Genomic DNA, 17,900 nt, shown 5'->3' with positions numbered 1-17,900 from the left:
GAACTGGCTGACAAGTCTGTGAACTAACTTAAATGTTGGGGGCTGCCATTCAAAAGAAAACCAAAAGCATTCAAAACTATTGACATTTAAGCAGAATATTAGTAGTTTTTAAATCATTTTGAACAATTAAACTTGAATGCACTTCATATTAATTTAAATTTAACAAAATTTTAAAAAATAATATTTTGAAAAATATATTAATTATATGAACCCTGTCATATACAGTATCATCAGTCCTGATGAAGGGTCTTGACCCAAAACATTGACTAGTTTCTACAGAAGCTGCCTGAGCTGCTGCATTTTGTGTATGTTACTCTGGATTTCCATCATCTGCAGAATCTCTTGTTATTAATTATATGAAGCCTACTTCTCTCCCTTTCAGCTGCCTTTGTCCAATGAAATGAATGGAATCATTGAAGCAATCAAGGTCTAACAATCACAGGTTCACAGGGAAATTTGCAGATGTAATCATTGGGGAATTCCAGAGAGTAACTGCTCTGCTGCTAGACTCTTGCCATAATCATCAGGACCTAAATCGCAAAATTTTGAAAAATGTAACCAGTTACATGTGCAACTTGGAGCAGTTCTCAGGAAAATATAGACCAGTCTTTACAAAATCCTTCTCCAGAGAATGAAAAGCCTGCAGATCAATACAATTAATATAATCTCCGGTGGGAAACAATTCAATTTTGTGAGTGGTGCCAATTTTCACTACAATGTTCCTTCAACAAGGACAATAGATCACAGTAACTCAGTTTGTCCTGAACTTGAACTTGAAATTCCTCAATTACTTGCATTGAGTTCCCTCATGTTTCAAATTGCAATGAGAAAATCACAGTAGATGACAGAAACTAAAGGGTTTATTTTCCCATGTAGACTCCATTATCATATGTTCCTTGTTAAGACGTACAAAAAAGCTGGATGAACTCAGCAGGTCGGGCAGCATCCGTTGAAAGAAGCAGTCAATGTTTCGGGTCTGTTGTTCCTCCAACCGAAGTTTGGCCTCATCATGGCAGTAGAGGAGGCCATGTATGGACATATCCGAATGGGAATGTGAAGGAGAGTTGAAGTGAGTGGCAACCGGGAAATCCTGTCTTTTGTAGGTGCTCGACGAAGTGATCCCCCAATTTGCTTCGGGTCTTGCCGATGCAGAGGAGGCCGCACCGGGAGCACCGGATACAGTAGATCACCCCACCAGCCTCCGGATCCAGCATATTATCCTCCGCAACTTGCGCCATCTTCAACAGGACCCCACCACTAAGGACATCTTTCCCTCTCTACCCCTCTCTGCTTTTCACAGGGATCGTTCCCTCCACAACTGCCTGGTCCACACATCCCTCCCCACAGATCTCCCACCTGGCACTTATCCCTGCAACCGTAAGTGCTACACCTGTCCCTACACCTCCTCTTTTACCACCATTCAGGGCCCCAAACAGTCCTTCCAGGTGAGGCAACACTTCACTTGTGAATCTGTTGGGGTAATCTATTGCATCCGGTGCTCCACAACAGACAGGATCTCCCGGTTGCCACTCACTTCAACTCTCCTTCACATTCCCATTCGGATATGTTCATACATGGCCTCCTCTACTGCCATGATGAGGCCAAACTTCAGTTGGAGGAACAACATCTCATATACCGTCTGGGTAGTCTCCAACCCCTTGGTATGAACATCGAATTCTCCAGCTTCCGGTAATTCCCTCCCTCTCCCTTTCCCCATCCCACCTTCACTCTGCCTCCTCTTCTAGCTGCCTATCACCTCTCATGACTCTGCCTTCTTCTACTACCCATAGTGCTTTCCCCTTAGATTCCTTCTTCACCTTTCCTGCCTATCTCCTCCCCACCCTGCTTCCCCTCCCCCACCCCTTGATCTTTCTTCTGATTGGTTCTCCACCCTCCCCCCACCTTCTTTATAGGGCCTCTGCCCCCTCCTTCTTTGGTCCTGATGAAGGGTCTCGACCCGAAACGTTGACTGCTTCTTTCAACAGATGCTGCCCAACCTGCTGAGTTCATCCAGCTTATTTGTACGTCTTGATTTGACCACAGCATCTGCAGTGTACTTTGTGTTTACTATGTGTTCCTTGTTGATGGGAGTTATTTGACAGGAGTAGAGTGGCTTGTTCAATGAGATAAATGAACAAGGAGAGAAAAACATGGAGAGGTAGTGAAGTTAAATGATTCAGAATTATATAACAACTTGGACAAAATACATATGGAACCAAAATAATGGCAGAAGAAATTTAATGCAGTAAACTTTAAACGTTTCAGAAAACATTGAATTGTGTATTTACTTCAAAAATAGTGTTAGAACTAGTTTTGGTTTTGGGCAGTAAACATGTCTAGAATTTGGTGTTCATCTTTTGTTTGAAATAAGAGAGTGGAATGAAATTTATATTTGCTCTCAAAAGATGGGTAACCCACCTCAGTTGGTGAATCATTCCTTAGAATAGTCAACTACTTTCTTTAATGAAGTGAAGAATCTGTTATGGAAATGGAAGCCATTCATCCAGGCACAGTAACATATGTAATGGCTCGATTTAATTACAGATATTGAGGATTTTGTAAGTCCAACATTTACCATTGTATCCTGAAAAAGTTGCTGTAATATAAAACTAAAATCAAAACTTGACGTTGAAAAATTGCCGCAATATAGCCACAAGGTCATTCACTTCTAAGTTAAAATTTAGCAGAAGAAATGCTGAATAGAAATTCAACAAAGAAAAATGTTGAAGCTTTCCCTTTCATTTGAAGAACTCAGAACATTACAGACAAATTGTAAAGAGAACCTCAGGTGACTAATTTTTGAAATAAGTTGTTTATTTCCTTTTCCTCTTTACTATGACTGTTGCATATTTGCTTTAAATTCCCATCCATTCTGCTTACTTGCTTTGAAAAAAATATTTTGTTCTGGTGACGCAAGCAGTGATGTAAATCTGTCAGTGTGCTTAGGCTAGTGCCGAGCTGATATCAAACCTTCAATTTATTTTTTAATTTAAGAAAAATATCAATTCAGTGATTTTAAAATCTGAGTGAAAAATATATCCATGCTAATAAAATAGAGAGTGTGAGAATGAGTTTGTTTATCTGAGTAACAAATCACTTGGCAACTGTTAAATTATATTATATATTTTTAATTTAATTTAGAAGAGCTTCTTGAAAAAAAATCCAGAGTCACAGAGAGCACTACAACACAGAAATAGGCCCTTCAGCCCATCTAGACCATGCCAAACCATTATTCTGCCCAATGCCATTAACCCACATCTTGACCTTAGCCTTTCACACCTCTCTCATCCATATACTTGTTGTAACTGAACCACATCCACCACCTCCATTGACAATTTGTTACACACTTCCACCACTCTCTGAAGTGAAGAAGTTCTTCCTCAGGTTCCCCTTATATTTTCACCTTTCACTATTATCCTATGATCACTAGTTCAAGCCTCACCCAAGCTGAGTGGAAAAAAGTCTGCCTGCATTTACCCGATCTCTTTCCCACATAATTTTGCATGCCTCTATCAAATCTCCCCTAATTTTCCGACACTCCATGGAAAAAAGTCCTAAGCTCTTTAACCTTTCCCTATAATTCAGTTCCTCAAATCCTGGCAAGATCCTTGTAAGTTTTCTCTATACTATTTCAATCTTATTGCTGTTTTTCCTCTAGTTAGCTGACCACAACTGAATACAATGCCCCAAATTTGGCCTCACCAAGTTCTTGTACAGCTTCAACATAATATCCCAACTCCAGTACTCAGTACTCTGATTAATGAAAGCCTATATGCCAAAAGCTCTCTATACCATGCTATTTACCTCTGACATCAAAAATTCCAAGTAAAACTTATTACCAGAGTATGTACATGTCACCACATGTAACCCTGAGATTCTTTTTCCTGCAGGCATACTTCGTAAATCTATCAAACAGTAATGATAAACAGGATCAATGTGCAAATGCAAATAGCAATAATTAATATGAGCATGAAATAACAAGATAAAGAGTCCTTAAAGTGAGACTATCAGTTGTGGGAACACCAGAAATAGAATGAGTGCAGTTATACTCTTTTGTTCAGGAGCCTGATGGCTGAGGGGTAGTAACTGTTCCTGAACCTGGTAGTGTGAGTCCTGAGACACTTATACGTTCTACCTGATGGCAGCAGCGAGGAAAGACCATGGCCTGGGTGGTGAGGACCTTTGACAGTGGATGCTGCTTGTCTATGAGAATGATTCATGTAGATGTGCTCAATGTTTGGGAGGGCTTTGCTCATGATATATTGGGCTGAATCCATGACCTTTTGTAGGATTTTCCACTCAAAGGCATTGGTTTTCCCATACCAGACCGTAACGCAACCAGTCAATACACTTTCCACCATACACCTATAGAAGTATTTCAAGGTTTTTGATGACATGCTGAATCTCTGCAGACTCCTGAAGAAGTAGAGGTACTGTCCTACCTTCTTTGCAATTACATCTATATGATGAGTCCAGGATAGGTCCTCAGAGATAGTAACTTCCAAATATTTAAAGTTACTGACCCTCTCCACCTCTGATCCCCTGACAAGTACTGGCTCATGAACCTCTGATTTCCCTCTCCTGAAACTACAAATAGTTCCTTGGTCTTGTTGACATTGAGTGAGAGGTTATTATTATTAAACCACTCAGCCAAATTTTCAATCTCCCTCTTGTATGCTGATTTCATCACCACCTTTGGTACGGCCCACAACAGTAGTGTCATCAGCGAACTTGTAACTGGTATTGGAGCTGTACTTAGCCACACAGTCGTAGGTGAGTAGAGTAAGAGGCTAAGCACACATCCCTGTGGTCCTCCTGTACTGATGCAGGTTGTGGAGGAGATGTTTTTGCCAATCTGAACTGACTGGGGTCTGCAAGTGAGGAAATCCAGGATCCAATTGCTCAAGGGGGTTTTGAAGCCTTGGTCTTGGAGTTTCCTGATTAGTTTACTGATCACCTTCAAACAATCATGTGCCTGTATTCCCAGATCCCTTTGTTTCACTGCACTTCTCAATCCACCATGACTCACTGTGTAAGCCCTACCATGATTTATCCTCCTGAAGTACGACACCTCAGAAGTGTCTGCATTAACTTCCATCCGCTATTCTTCAGCCTATTTTTACTGCTGGTCAAGATCCCACCGCAAGCTTTGATAGCCTTCCTCGCTGTCTACCAGCCCCCAATCTTGGTGTTGTCTGCAAATTTGCTGATCCAGTTTACCATATTATCATCCAAACTTATTTATCCAAATATTTATATATTCTAACCCGTATAATGCCTTCCAATAATTTGCCTGCTACTGACCTTAGGCTCACTGGCCTGTGGTTTCCAGCATAATCTTAGAGACTTTCTTGAACAACAGAACAACATTAGCTATCCAAAGTACTCTGGCATCTCATTTATGGCTAAGGATCTCTGCCCGGTCCCCTGCAATTTCTCCACAAGGTCCAAGGAGACACTTTCTCAAGCCCTGAGGGTTTATCCACCGTAATTTACTTTAAGATTAGATTAGATTATGAGGACACTCAGTCCTTGTTTATTGTCATTTAGAAATGCATGCATGCATTAAGAAATGATACAATGTTCCTCCGGAGTGATATCACAAAATAAAAAGAAGGACAAACCAAGACTCACACTGAAAAAACCACATAATTATAGCATATAGTTACGGCAGAGCAAAACAATACCGTAATTCAATAAAAACAGACCATGGATGCGGTTTAAAAAGTCTCAAGTCCCGATCGGCTCCAATCGTCCTGATATCAGGCAGCAAACGGGAGAACTCTGCCTGCCACAAACTTCCAGGCACCGACAACTGATGCCTTGGAAGCACCCGACCACAGCAGACTCTGAGTCTGTCTGAAAACTTCGAGCCTCCAACCAGCCCCTCCGATACAGCCTCCTGAGCGCCATCCTCTGCTGAGCGCCTTCGACCTCGTCCCGGCCGCCGAAACAAGCAAAGCCGAGGTCTTGGAGGCCTTCTCCGCCGGAGATTCCGGACTGCACAGTAGCAGCAGCAGTGAAACGGGCATTTCAGAAGTTTCTCCAGATGTTCCTCCGTGCTCTCCCATCTGTCTCCATCAAATCAGGATTGTGCACGGATCCCTACTTAACACGTAATGGATATCCATTCTCCAGAGAGGCCACACGTGCTGCGTCGCGCCGCCATCTTCTCCTTGACAGCAGGCACCACATCTTCTGCAATCTTTATATAGTCCATGACCTCACGACTGCTTTGCCTCAGCTTTGTAGATTCTGTATCCACCTCGAAGTAAATATAGATGTACAAAATCCATTTCAGATCTCATCATCTCTCTTGTATTGGTGGAGGGAGGGTGAGCAATATTGTTTTGGATTTGATTATAGAACAAATCTGTAAATGTGTCTTTTTTCAATACAGAGTAATAGATATGGTCTGCAGAAGTAAATTATACATCTGAAAGAGGATCTTGTTTAAAAAATAGACACATAGATAGTAATAACTATTTAAATCTCATGATGAAAAGATAATTGGAAATTGCAATCAGTTTGTTTCAATGTAAAATGTCCATTAGGACATGACATATTATGCCTAGTAATGTAATAATATTTTCATAGCCTAATGCTTTTTTATGTATTCATGCAAAGTCCTAGTTCTTTGGTTTCTATGACTGAACCTTAAGATAGTGTTTGTTTCACCATTTATTCAAAGTGTAGGGACCTACATATTGGATGTAATTATGCCTTCACTTGAAATTTTTATTACAGCAAAGGTGATTTAGCTGAACACCTACACAGTATAACTCAAATATTTATGAAAAAATAAGTTTGTGATGTTATAACTCATACACACCTCATAGCTCTTATGTTAGTGAACTGTTTGTTCTGTAACACCAATCAAACCAAGTATTTGCTTCAAAAAATTGCTGCAAGCTTTTTCTGGGGCATCATGTCTATCTGCTGATGCAAAAACATGACCAGATTAATGAACTACTGTATTTTAAACATATTTATATATTTAAAACTATATATTTTATGAAAAATGCAGCTTCACTATTTTATTTTATGACTATTGCAATATATTTGTGGCAATTCAGGAATGCATCACATGACATTGGTTTGGAATGTACTTCTTCAAAACATAGTGTAGAAAAGTTCATTGGCAAATTTTGAAAGGGAAAAAATGAATGACTGACAGAAGAGGAAAAGAATGAAATTAAGTCAATTGGGTTTACTCTAGAGGCCAGAGCATAAAAGTTTAAGTTGATACTGCCATGTAGCACTGAAGAAGACAACAAAGTGTTTGCCAAAAATGATTTAATTATTTAGAAGTGCTTTTAAGTGTTTAAGTAATTATTTAAAACATAAATAATTAAAATATATTAATTGCTTATTTCATTTTTAATAGATTTGTGCTTCTAAATGTCAGGAACATTCAAATGCATTCCAAAGGTTTGACAGGGAAACTGTGTTTTTCTGTTTGTCAAAGGAAAAATGAAGTGTTACAGAAAATAAATATACAATACCTGACTGAATATACTAATCAAAGCACTGGATGTTGCACTAAAAAGCCATCATCTCTCTTGCACATTTCTTCAGTCTTTGGCTTCTTCATGCTTTTGCTTATCCATAATTATCTACGCACATGCATGGTGCCTTTTCAGAGAGTAGTGGTTGGTCTTTAAGATAGAGCTGAACCAAAATGACTCAGGTCAGGACAGCAGCACATCAGCAAGAATGAAAACAGCCTGGGTCGACTGGCTCTGGGGGAGTGAAAACAGTAGGACCATGAATACTGTCATCCTTAAAAGGAGCAGAGTACCTGTGCTGTCCAGAATTAACGACACCTTCAACATCAGCCCCCATCCAGAGTCACAACAGGGATGTCTATAATCTATTGGAGAAGATATTGTCAGGGTGTCTTGACAGCCTGGAGCGTCTTTGGACAAAAGAGACATCTGCCAAGATATGTGTCGTTATGTGCTTCTGTGCAAGACTCAACTCTTATGCTGGTTTAGACGATGACTGGACTGCCAACACAACACAGATGCCTTGTGCAGGAAGGCACAGAGTCGACTGTACTTCCTTAGAAGGTTGGCGTCATTCAATGTCTGCAGTGAGATGCTGAAGATGTTCTATAGGTCAGTTGTTGAGAGCGCCCTCTTCTTTGTGGTGGCGTGTTGGGGAGGAAGCATTAAGAAGAAGGACGCCTCACGTCTTAATAAGCTGATAAGGAAGGCGGGCTCTGTCGTGGGCAAAGTACTGGAGAGTTTAACATCGGTAGCTGAGCGAAGGGCGCTGAGTAGGCTACGGTCAATTATGGAAAACCCTGAACATCCTCTACATAGCACCATCCAGAGACAGAGAAGCAGTTTCAGCGACAGGTTACTGTCGATGCAATGCTCCTCAGACAGGATGAAGAGGTCAATACTCCCCAATGCCATTAGGCTTTACAATTCAACTGCCAGGACTTAAGAACTTTTTTTAAAGCTATTATTAATGCTTTTTGAGTTAGTGATTTAGATGCATATCATATTATTACTGAGTTAAGTATTGTATGTAATGAGTTTTTGCTACAACAAGTGTATGGGACATTGGAAAAAATGTTGAATTTCCCCATGGGGATGAATAAAGTATCTATCTATCTATCTATCTATCTATCTATGAGTCATTGAAAGATGCTCTGTTCCACAAGCTCATTAGTGAAGATGACCAACACTTCTCTGCTGGAGCAATTCCTGAGAGCAGTGATGCATTTGCTATGCAAATGCTTAACAATTCAGGTGTATGCTTTATTTTAACTTTCTGCAATTGAAATGTGATTTATTCTCCTGATAATAAATGCTTCCTGGTTGTTTGGCATCATTCCAGAGATTCACCCCTTCGAGAGTATCAGAATTATTAAGTCACAGAGGGAGCTACATGGATGACGGATATCTTGCCAACACTTTGTAGAATAGTTCAATTGGTTCCATTCCCTGCATTTTCCTGTAGTCATGCAAATTACTTTCTTTCAAGCATCTGTGCCAATCAGTTTGGAAAGCAATGGCCCATTTTGTACCTCCCATCCTGACATTCAGCAGATTACAAATCATATATATTCTGCATTTAAAAAATCTTCCATTCTTGCATTAAAAAAAGCCTTTCATTCCTCTGTATCGCTGAATGGGGAATGAATTTAAGTATGTACTCAGTATGTACTCAGTATGTAAGCATGTACTCAGCAATACTTGTAAGATTATTGAATATGTAGCATTGTGTCTAGGTCCTTAGAGGCTGACAATTCATTCACTTTCTGATCTGATTGTAGCACGCGTTACAACAATTGTCTGCAATAGAGCTGTGTGTGTGCACAGGTCGATCCTTGCAGTGGGTGGGCTAGAGCAGCAGACGACCACAAACATATGCTCAGTAGTCACTGTATTAGATACAGGGGTACTGAATAAAGTGTTGACTGAATGTAGAAGAATCCAGCACAGGAACAGGCCTTCCAGCCAAAGATTATGTGCCAAACTACACACAGTGACCACTTTATTAGGTACTCCTACAGCAAATAAAGTGGCCACTGAGTTTATGTTTGTGGCCATCTGCTGCTGTAGCCCACCCATTTCAATAATCAATGTGTTATATGTTCAGAGATGCTCTTCTGCCCGACCACTGTTGCAACACATGGTTATTTGAGTTACTGTCGCCTTTCTATCAGCTTGAACCTGCCTGGCTATTCTCTTCTGACCACAGTGTTTGTGGAATGCCACTCACTAGATGTTTTTCTATGTTGCGTTTTTGCACAATTTTCTGTAAATGTTAGAGACATTTGTGCGGTGAAAATCAGCAGCTACTGAGATACACAGGCCACCCTGCCTGGCACCAACAATCATTCCACAGTCAAAGTCACTTAGATCACACTTATTCCCCATTTTGATGTTTGGTCTGAACAACGTCTTGACCACGTCTGTGTGCTTTTATCATTGAGTTGCTACCACACGATTGGCTGTTGAGATACAGTATTTGTATCAATAAGCAAGTATACCTAATAAAGTGGCCTCTGAGTGTAATTATACTAATGATTATAAACCTAATAAATTAGCCCCTTCTGATTACACAAGTCCATATCTCTCCATTCTTTGGATATTAATTTGTTTAGCTAAGAGTCATTTAAAATACTTCTGCTATATTAGCCTCCACTACCATCTCTGGTAGCTCATTTCAAGCACCCACCACTCTCCATCTAAGAACAGAACCATGTATTGCACATTTCTGTCGAACTTCCACCCTCTTAGCTTAAACACATCCCTTCTAGTATTAAATACTCTTGCTCCTTTTGCACCTTGGAATGAATTGGGCAGCAATTTTGCCATTTCCATACGAGGCTGAGTTACCAGCTCAATGCTCAACCCATCACGGATGGGTGTAAGGAGCCAGCTGGATTTGAACTCGGGACCGTTCTGCTCGAAGTCTGGCATTGATGCCACTATGCCACTGGCTGGAAGTATTAAACGTAATAAAAACTTCAAAAGAATCTTTTTTTATCACAAGATTGAAATTGAATGGAATTTTAAAAATTGTTACTTAATATATCTACAAACATTTGTAAAATATCTCACGTCAAAGCATTTGCTTTGTTTAATTCATGAAAAGTAATAAATATTTATTCATGGTAACGTGATTTGTAATTTCCACGGATATATTGATAACAGTTTAAATTGAATCAGTAACAATTGTGCACAAGTAATTCCAAATACATCCTGCTTATATATAAAAAAATTTGCAATTCCCGTTCTTTCACTTGCTAAATAAGAGCCCTGTGAGCCTGCAAATGGCTTAATTATGATGGATCATACTTGAAGGAATGTACAACCTAGCAATATTGTGGCATTGGAATAACATCATGGTTGCTTCTACCATTTGGTTTATTGTTGGATATTTAAACATAATATTGAACATTTGAAGACAAAATGCGATGAAGGAAAAGGTCAAGTAGCACATCAAATCTATTGTAACTTCAGAAAATCATTGCCATCATTTTCCCATGGCCATGTAATCTCCTGAAAGACACAGAGAAAAAATATTCAAGGTGAGGGGAAAATATACATGGAAAAATTCTCTTTGTCATTACTTGGACTTATTGATCTAATACATGTTGATGGTGAATTAACTGTCCTTTAACATGATACCATGTTGCCATTGTATATGATTCCAGCAACATGTCCAGTCTCTGATTCAACCACTTGTTGCTGAAATCTTCATTCATTTCTTTGTTGTTACTGATCTGCCTATTTGAATCTCTCCTGGTAAATTCTTATCTGCTGAGTCCTGCTGAAGGGTCTCAGCCTGAAACATTGACTGTTTACTCTTTTCCATAAATGCTGCCTGGTCTACTGAGTTCCTCCAGCATTTTGTGTGTGTTGCTTGGACTTCCAGCAACTGCAGATTTTCTCTTGTTTGTGATCTTCCCATCTTCCAGCTTTCTATTAAATTACCCTCTCCATAAATTTTTGTTGCTCCTGTCCTAACTTGCAACAAATTTATCGGCCTCTGTGTACGCTGGATCTCCTAGCAGACTAACAACCAAACTTCTTGATTATTTCACACACCTTTGTTACATGTCTTCGAAGTTCAAGCTACTCCAGTACAGTCAATGTTTCGAGCCGAGATCCTTCAGCAGGATCCGCCTGTTGAAGGGTCTCGGCCTGAAACCTTGCCTGTACGCTTTTCCATAGGTGGTTCCTCCAGCATTTTCTGTGTCTTGTTCCTAACTGTGCCTTGTGTACAACCCTCCTTATCAGATCTGGATAAACACAAATGGGAGCCATGGACAGCAAGCTGATTCCAGCTTTATTCCGATCGATTCGGTGTTGTAATTTCTCTTAGGTTGTATTTATTTCGAGAAATATGGAAGGATAAGTGTTCCTTGATAGCCTGCCAGCTCCCACACAAATGATTGCTGGTTCACTTCAGGAATTGTTGATAGTGGAATCTGCCAATCTCAATTATGATCAGATTTCTCTGTCTGCACCCAAGCCATTCAGTGGATTATAATAAACATAGGATCATTCGGGAACTAAAATCTTCTTGACTTCTTTCCTGCAACACTGACTGCCATTATTCATATGCAAAGTTGAATGTAGATATATGAAAATGGAGATTACGCAGGCAATTAACATTTTATAACACAATCCAAAGTTATTGCAAATGACAGGCTTCATACAGCCTCAAAGAATGTGCTGAAGAGCTTCCAAACCAAACAAAGCATGTCTTGAATCGTAGCACCTTTTGTAATGAAGAGATAGCAACTTACAGTGTGTGTATGTATGGGCCAGCAATTTACTGCAAAACAATGAAAACCGAAGTACACAAATGGAACCTGTTAACTGAAAAGTCTATTTCCTTTTTTTCTTTCAGATGTATATTCAAACCACCACTTTGACTATTTCCATAAATCTGAGTGCTTCTGTGTCGCTCGGCATGCTGTATATGCCCAAAGTTTATGTAATCCTCTTCCACCCAGAGCAGAACGTGCAGAGGCGCAAGCGCAGTCTGAAAGCTGTGGTGACTGCAGCCACAATGTCCAACAAGTTTACCCAGAAAGGAAACCTCCGTCCTAATGGAGAAGCCAAAACTGAATTATGTGAAAGTCTCGAAACCCAAGGTAAAGCATCATCTTGCAATTAAAATGATATTGGCCTTAAAATTCTCTGATGAAGATATTACCATATAATTATTTAGAACACTGTTATGAAAGTTATTTATTTGTCATTTCAGTGGAAGAAATATCCTTTAATTTACGATGATTCATGATTGTTTATGACAATTTCTTTATTGGAAAGATTTTAAGAAATTGTTATTTTTAAAATCATGGTTTTTAAACCAAGCTTTATGAAGACCTGATACAGAGACAACTGGTAATTAAAATGCTGATCTATTAAGCATTGATAGTGCTGTCCTACAGATAGTGTATAAAAAGCAATGCCATAATTTGTCTTATCATTTAACAAAATACCCCACAAGTCATGTTGTTTTGCTACTTCATCTGTTCTAGTTGCAAATAAGAGATTAGATGGGACACTGAAATAGTGACACAAGTCACAGGCTTTGCAGATAATTTTGCCAGACAAATTTAGCCTTTGCTTAGAAAAAGTTAATTTTAAAAGAATTTTAACTTTGTGTAGTTAATGTGGGCACTTTACAGTCGACAGGTAGAGAAAGGAATACACAGGACAACAACAAATAACCTAGACTCTCAGTAGGTAATGATGCCTCACGGAATAACATCATAGTCTAGCATACCCTCTTGTAAAGTATATTATTGTCAAAAACAATCTGGTGCTTTCCGGCTGTAAAGGATGCATAAACTCTTCTCGGGCTTTATCTGGACCCGGCTGGGAGCCCGAGAAGAGTTGAAATATTACTGTCAAATTACAAATGTCAAGCAACAAAACCACTTTACATCTATAAAAAAGCTTGCATGACATCCCTTTTATAAAAGTTCTTTTCAGTCCCAGAAAATGGGCCACTCAGATGATACCATGCTTTCTTCTGGACCAAAGATTTCTTCACTACTACCACTGATCCTATTCCCTTAACTGACATTTTGTTAGATGTTGGTCAGCCGGTTCACAACTATCCAATCAATCCGTGTTCCTTTCGGACATGTCACCCGAGTGGCAGGAAAATCCCAGAAATAAAACTTACAGCAATGGAGGATGTCCTGTATTTGTGAATCCTTAGTCCAGTTTTGTGGTTAAATCTCCACATCACATTGTAATGGATTTTCTTGACTATCTTTATTGAGTTAGTTTAACTATTATCCACTGCATATTCAAGCAACTACTCCTTAAATAAAGACCCAGAGAAGAGACTTGAACACGGTGTCATTCCCACAAATTGTTCCCTTCTCCGAGTCGATATATTTGGAGATGCAATGAAGGAAATACTGGAAGATTGCTGAATGGAGTATCTTAAATGGTACTCTGAGCAGAATAGAGTTTTGTGGTGAAAATAGAAAATATTTAAAATGATGGTGCTAGTGTCAATGTGGGATTTTTTAAAAAATTCTGAATGATGTTGAGTTCTTGAATGTTGTTGCAGCTACACTCTTCCCAGCTACTGGTATGTATTCTATCATGCTGTCACTTGAGACTTGCAGATGGCAGAAAAGCTTTGGGGAGTTGGGAGGTGAGTCACATAGCCCACAGTATCAAATTTCCATCGTATGTGTGTAGCTACACTACGTTTGTGCCTGATCCAAGGGGTCATGCATCAATGGTAACTTTCTGGATGCTGATGATGAGCCTTCAACAACCCTAATGCCATTGAACGTCAAGGGGTAGTGATTAAACACTCTCTGGTGGATTTAACCATTCCTTCGTATTTGTGTGTGGTGAATATTATTTGTCTGTTATCATTCTAGTTCTGGAATTCTCATGATCTTGCTGCATGCAAAAAAAACAGACAGCTTCATTATCTGAGTTATGACTGGAACTGTTGGGCCTAGGACTCTGCCTGAAGAACTCGCTCAGTGATGTTCTGGGACTGACAAGACTCCAAGTATCATCCTCCTCATTGTACAAGAGTGAAGTCTGGCTTCGCCAGTATACACACTTGGACTTTGTTAGTCCAGAGTTGTATTTTTCAACTTCTTTGAAGATCTCATGGCTGAGTGTTTTTTTTTAGTTAATTGAGAACTATCGAAATGAATACCAGCACAGTGTATAATGTTTTGGTGAGTTTCTACTGAGAGCGAGAGAGAAAGAAAGACAGAAATGTTTTGGTTCATGAAGTACAAAAATGTCAGGAGGGAGCATGAACAATTTTAATGATGAAATGTTCCTCATTAAAAGAAATGACGAATGCTTAAAAAGTATACCCAGAGATAGAAATTCATTTTCTGCCACTCATTCCAAGCACAGAAAAGATCTTGAGGTGCACTCAGAAGTGGTGTACAACACCAATCTGTTATCATAACGTACAATAAAAATCTGAATGCAAGTGACAATGGAACCATATTGCTATGGTTCTTTCTATTTCATGTTGAACCTGATCTGAATGTTTATCCATCTGGCTCACTTTACTAACAAATGCAATACAGATTGGTTGCCAAACTCATTGGTAGATTTTAACCCCAGTACAAACAGACATTTTAGTATTTCAACTCTGTGCAAACTGCACAGGTCAATTTTCTGAATATATCTGTTTTATGAAATTAAATACAATTTCAGTCGTATTGGAAACACAGCATGTGAACAGACTTATTTGATCTTGGACTGTGATGATAGCTTTTATCTGTCAAGGCTTAGTGAAGTAGCATTCATTAATTGAAGATAAGTCAATTCATATTTTGAAATTTATATTGATTCTAAATCAAAGTTATATCCCCATTGTAGCCTTTTAATTATTTTACATTTTCTGTCAATTGCAACCACATTCAGTAGATAAAACATAGATTAGCAGCAAATGTTTTTCATATTAATATTTTGCTTCCGTTGTGAAAAACAAATCTGATCTTCATTTCAAAGGAAATAAATTAGTTTTAAAGATGTATGCTTTATTTTTCATGTACTATCACAAGAAATTGCAGAAATTTGTGATCAATTCCAAAAGGAGACATCTTGACACAACACTGTTTCCATTAATTTGTTGAGGCAAATTTGCATCCCCATTGTTTAAACATTAAATTGAAATTAATTTACGCAATGGCAAATGGGCTGTTTCAACGTCGCAGCAGTGATAAGTTTTCCTACAAACATAAGGGAAGATGGCAACACAGGGTGCATATAATTTAAAGCATAATCATAGCAGTAACTGTAGTAAAATTGTAGGTTCCCAATTTGAATACTGTCCGTAAAATGTAATTGCAGAATTGCTTTTATTTAAAATCTGATCAGTTCTGATACAGAGAAAGTGGATCACCGGAAATTGTAAAATTTGATATTTCGTCTCAAAGCGACTGGGATGAACAGTTAAAATAGCACTCGATTCCACTTGCATTGACCTAATGTCAGGAGCCTCCTGCACTGAACAGCACCTTATCTTCTGAATGGGCACTTGCACTCTTCCAACTACCATAACAGCTCAATATCAGTGTATTTTTACTATAATAATCTATTTATTTGATGCCCAAAAGCTGGAAACACCTTCTACAAATAGTACAAAATAATTGATTTCTTAGTCCATATCAGGTTATCTTGAAAATTCCACTCATAGACATATTAGTTGGTGTGTTGTTAACATCAGCTACATATTCTTATATTTTTATACTCTTATATTTTTCTCACTAGATAGTACATCTTGACATAAATTTTTGCAACAGAACATCTGCTTTAGCTAGTAAGATGCAAAATTTTAACATTCATGTGTTTAAAATTGGAAGATAAGTGTTTTCAATGCAGAGGAAAAACAGCCACATTGTTTTCTTTAAATCAGGCCACATGATAGTTTATTTATTACTTAGAATTTATTTAGAGAAACAAGGCAGTAACAATCCCATGCCACCCAATTACACACACCCATGTGACCAATTAACATACCAACTGGTACATCTTTGGACTGTGTGAGGAAACCCATGCGGTCATGTGGAGAATGCATAAACTCCTTACAGACAGTGGCAGGAGTTAAGAGCTTATTGAAAGTTATCAGAAATGTGTAATGATTGAAACACTCCAAGTTTTTCCTCATTATCTCCCAAGCCAATCAAAGGTTTATCTAATCTTATTTTATTGGGCTCTGATTCTGATATTTAAAAATAATCTTTGTCATTTAGCAGCTTTAGGTTAATTGGTTCTTAGTAATTTAGCACTTGGTATAGGTGGGTAGTGGGAGAATCAGGATGGAATTGCTGGGTGTGGTAAAAAGTATAGACTGCAGGGAAATGAATGGGAGAACGAAAGTAATACAACAGCTCTGAGAGCCAGTATAGTTTCAATGGGTTGAATGGCACAGGGAAATATCAGATCCAGTAAAACTGATTAAATACATTTTATGACATAATTAAAAATATAGCTTTAACATTATTCTGCATCAAAATAATTTTCTTAATGTATTTAGATGGACTCTTCCTACACCGTGATTAAAGTGCAATGAATGTGCATTTTTGTATATTGTGATGTAGATCAGAGCTCCCAAATTGTAATTTACATAATAATGCAAATTTGTTCAGAGACACAAACAGCAGACAAATATTCATTAAAATGCTGATTACATTACATGTGAATTTCTGTTTATGAAAATACAAATTTACTATAAATGCTAGGAACATGTTGAAATCTCAGTCAATGATTTTAACTATAACATTTAACTCATTTTTTATTAGCATATATTCATTGTCCCACTGATCTGAGAAAAACAATTTGATCGTACATTGTTAAGAGTGTTAGAATTGGATATTGCGTTCAGCAGGATATGACAGAAAGTGCTGAATAAGTAATTTAGTTCACACAAATTGGTCATGAATTGCAGATAAAATGCAGATGAACTTGTATTGAATAGCATTGATGCTAAAAATTCACAGTTTCTCTGTTTCTCTTCTCATGGATGCTGCTTGACCTGTTAAACTCTTCCAGCATTGTTTTTTTTCCCCAGCAGCTGCAGTTTATTTATTTGCATTCAAAACTTTTCTGTAGATTATTTGTTCCTGGTTCCTTTTCATGGTCATCTAAATGTTTCTACAAGATCTATTTATCACATATGTGTCTCCTTAGATAGTCCACTGATGGAGCTGGAATGTTAATTACTAATTCAGTAAATTACGTAATTACATAGGTCGAAGCAATGAGGTATGCTTGCCAACCATTTGCATTTCAAAATAAATGTCAAATTCAACAGAAGGGAACATTGAAATTGAAGAAATGTATCAAAGAACACATTTGTATGTAGGATATGCTATTGTTCAAAGCCACTGCGAACCAGGTTCCAATCAGATCTCT

At 38.4% G+C, this 17,900-nt stretch overlaps 1 protein-coding gene across 5 annotated transcripts in view; it reads left to right on the top strand.

Moving 5' to 3' along the window:
* The window catches only part of LOC140717154 (metabotropic glutamate receptor 4-like), a 1,225,436-nt gene that overhangs the window by 1,194,092 nt on the left and 13,444 nt on the right, over positions 1-17,900 (top strand). For all 5 annotated transcript variants that reach the window (XM_073030426.1, XM_073030429.1, XM_073030430.1 and 2 more), the window contains exon 10: positions 12,382-12,628. In XM_073030426.1, coding sequence (XP_072886527.1) covers positions 12,382-12,628 — 247 coding nt within the window. The remainder of the gene's footprint in view (positions 1-12,381; positions 12,629-17,900) is intronic.

Source organism: Hemitrygon akajei, chromosome 27, assembly GCF_048418815.1.
Source record: "Hemitrygon akajei chromosome 27, sHemAka1.3, whole genome shotgun sequence".
In the NCBI taxonomy this organism is placed as follows: domain Eukaryota; kingdom Metazoa; phylum Chordata; class Chondrichthyes; order Myliobatiformes; family Dasyatidae; genus Hemitrygon; species Hemitrygon akajei.
Note: the sequence above shows the minus strand (reverse complement) of the source record. Positions and strands in the feature narration are given on the sequence as shown.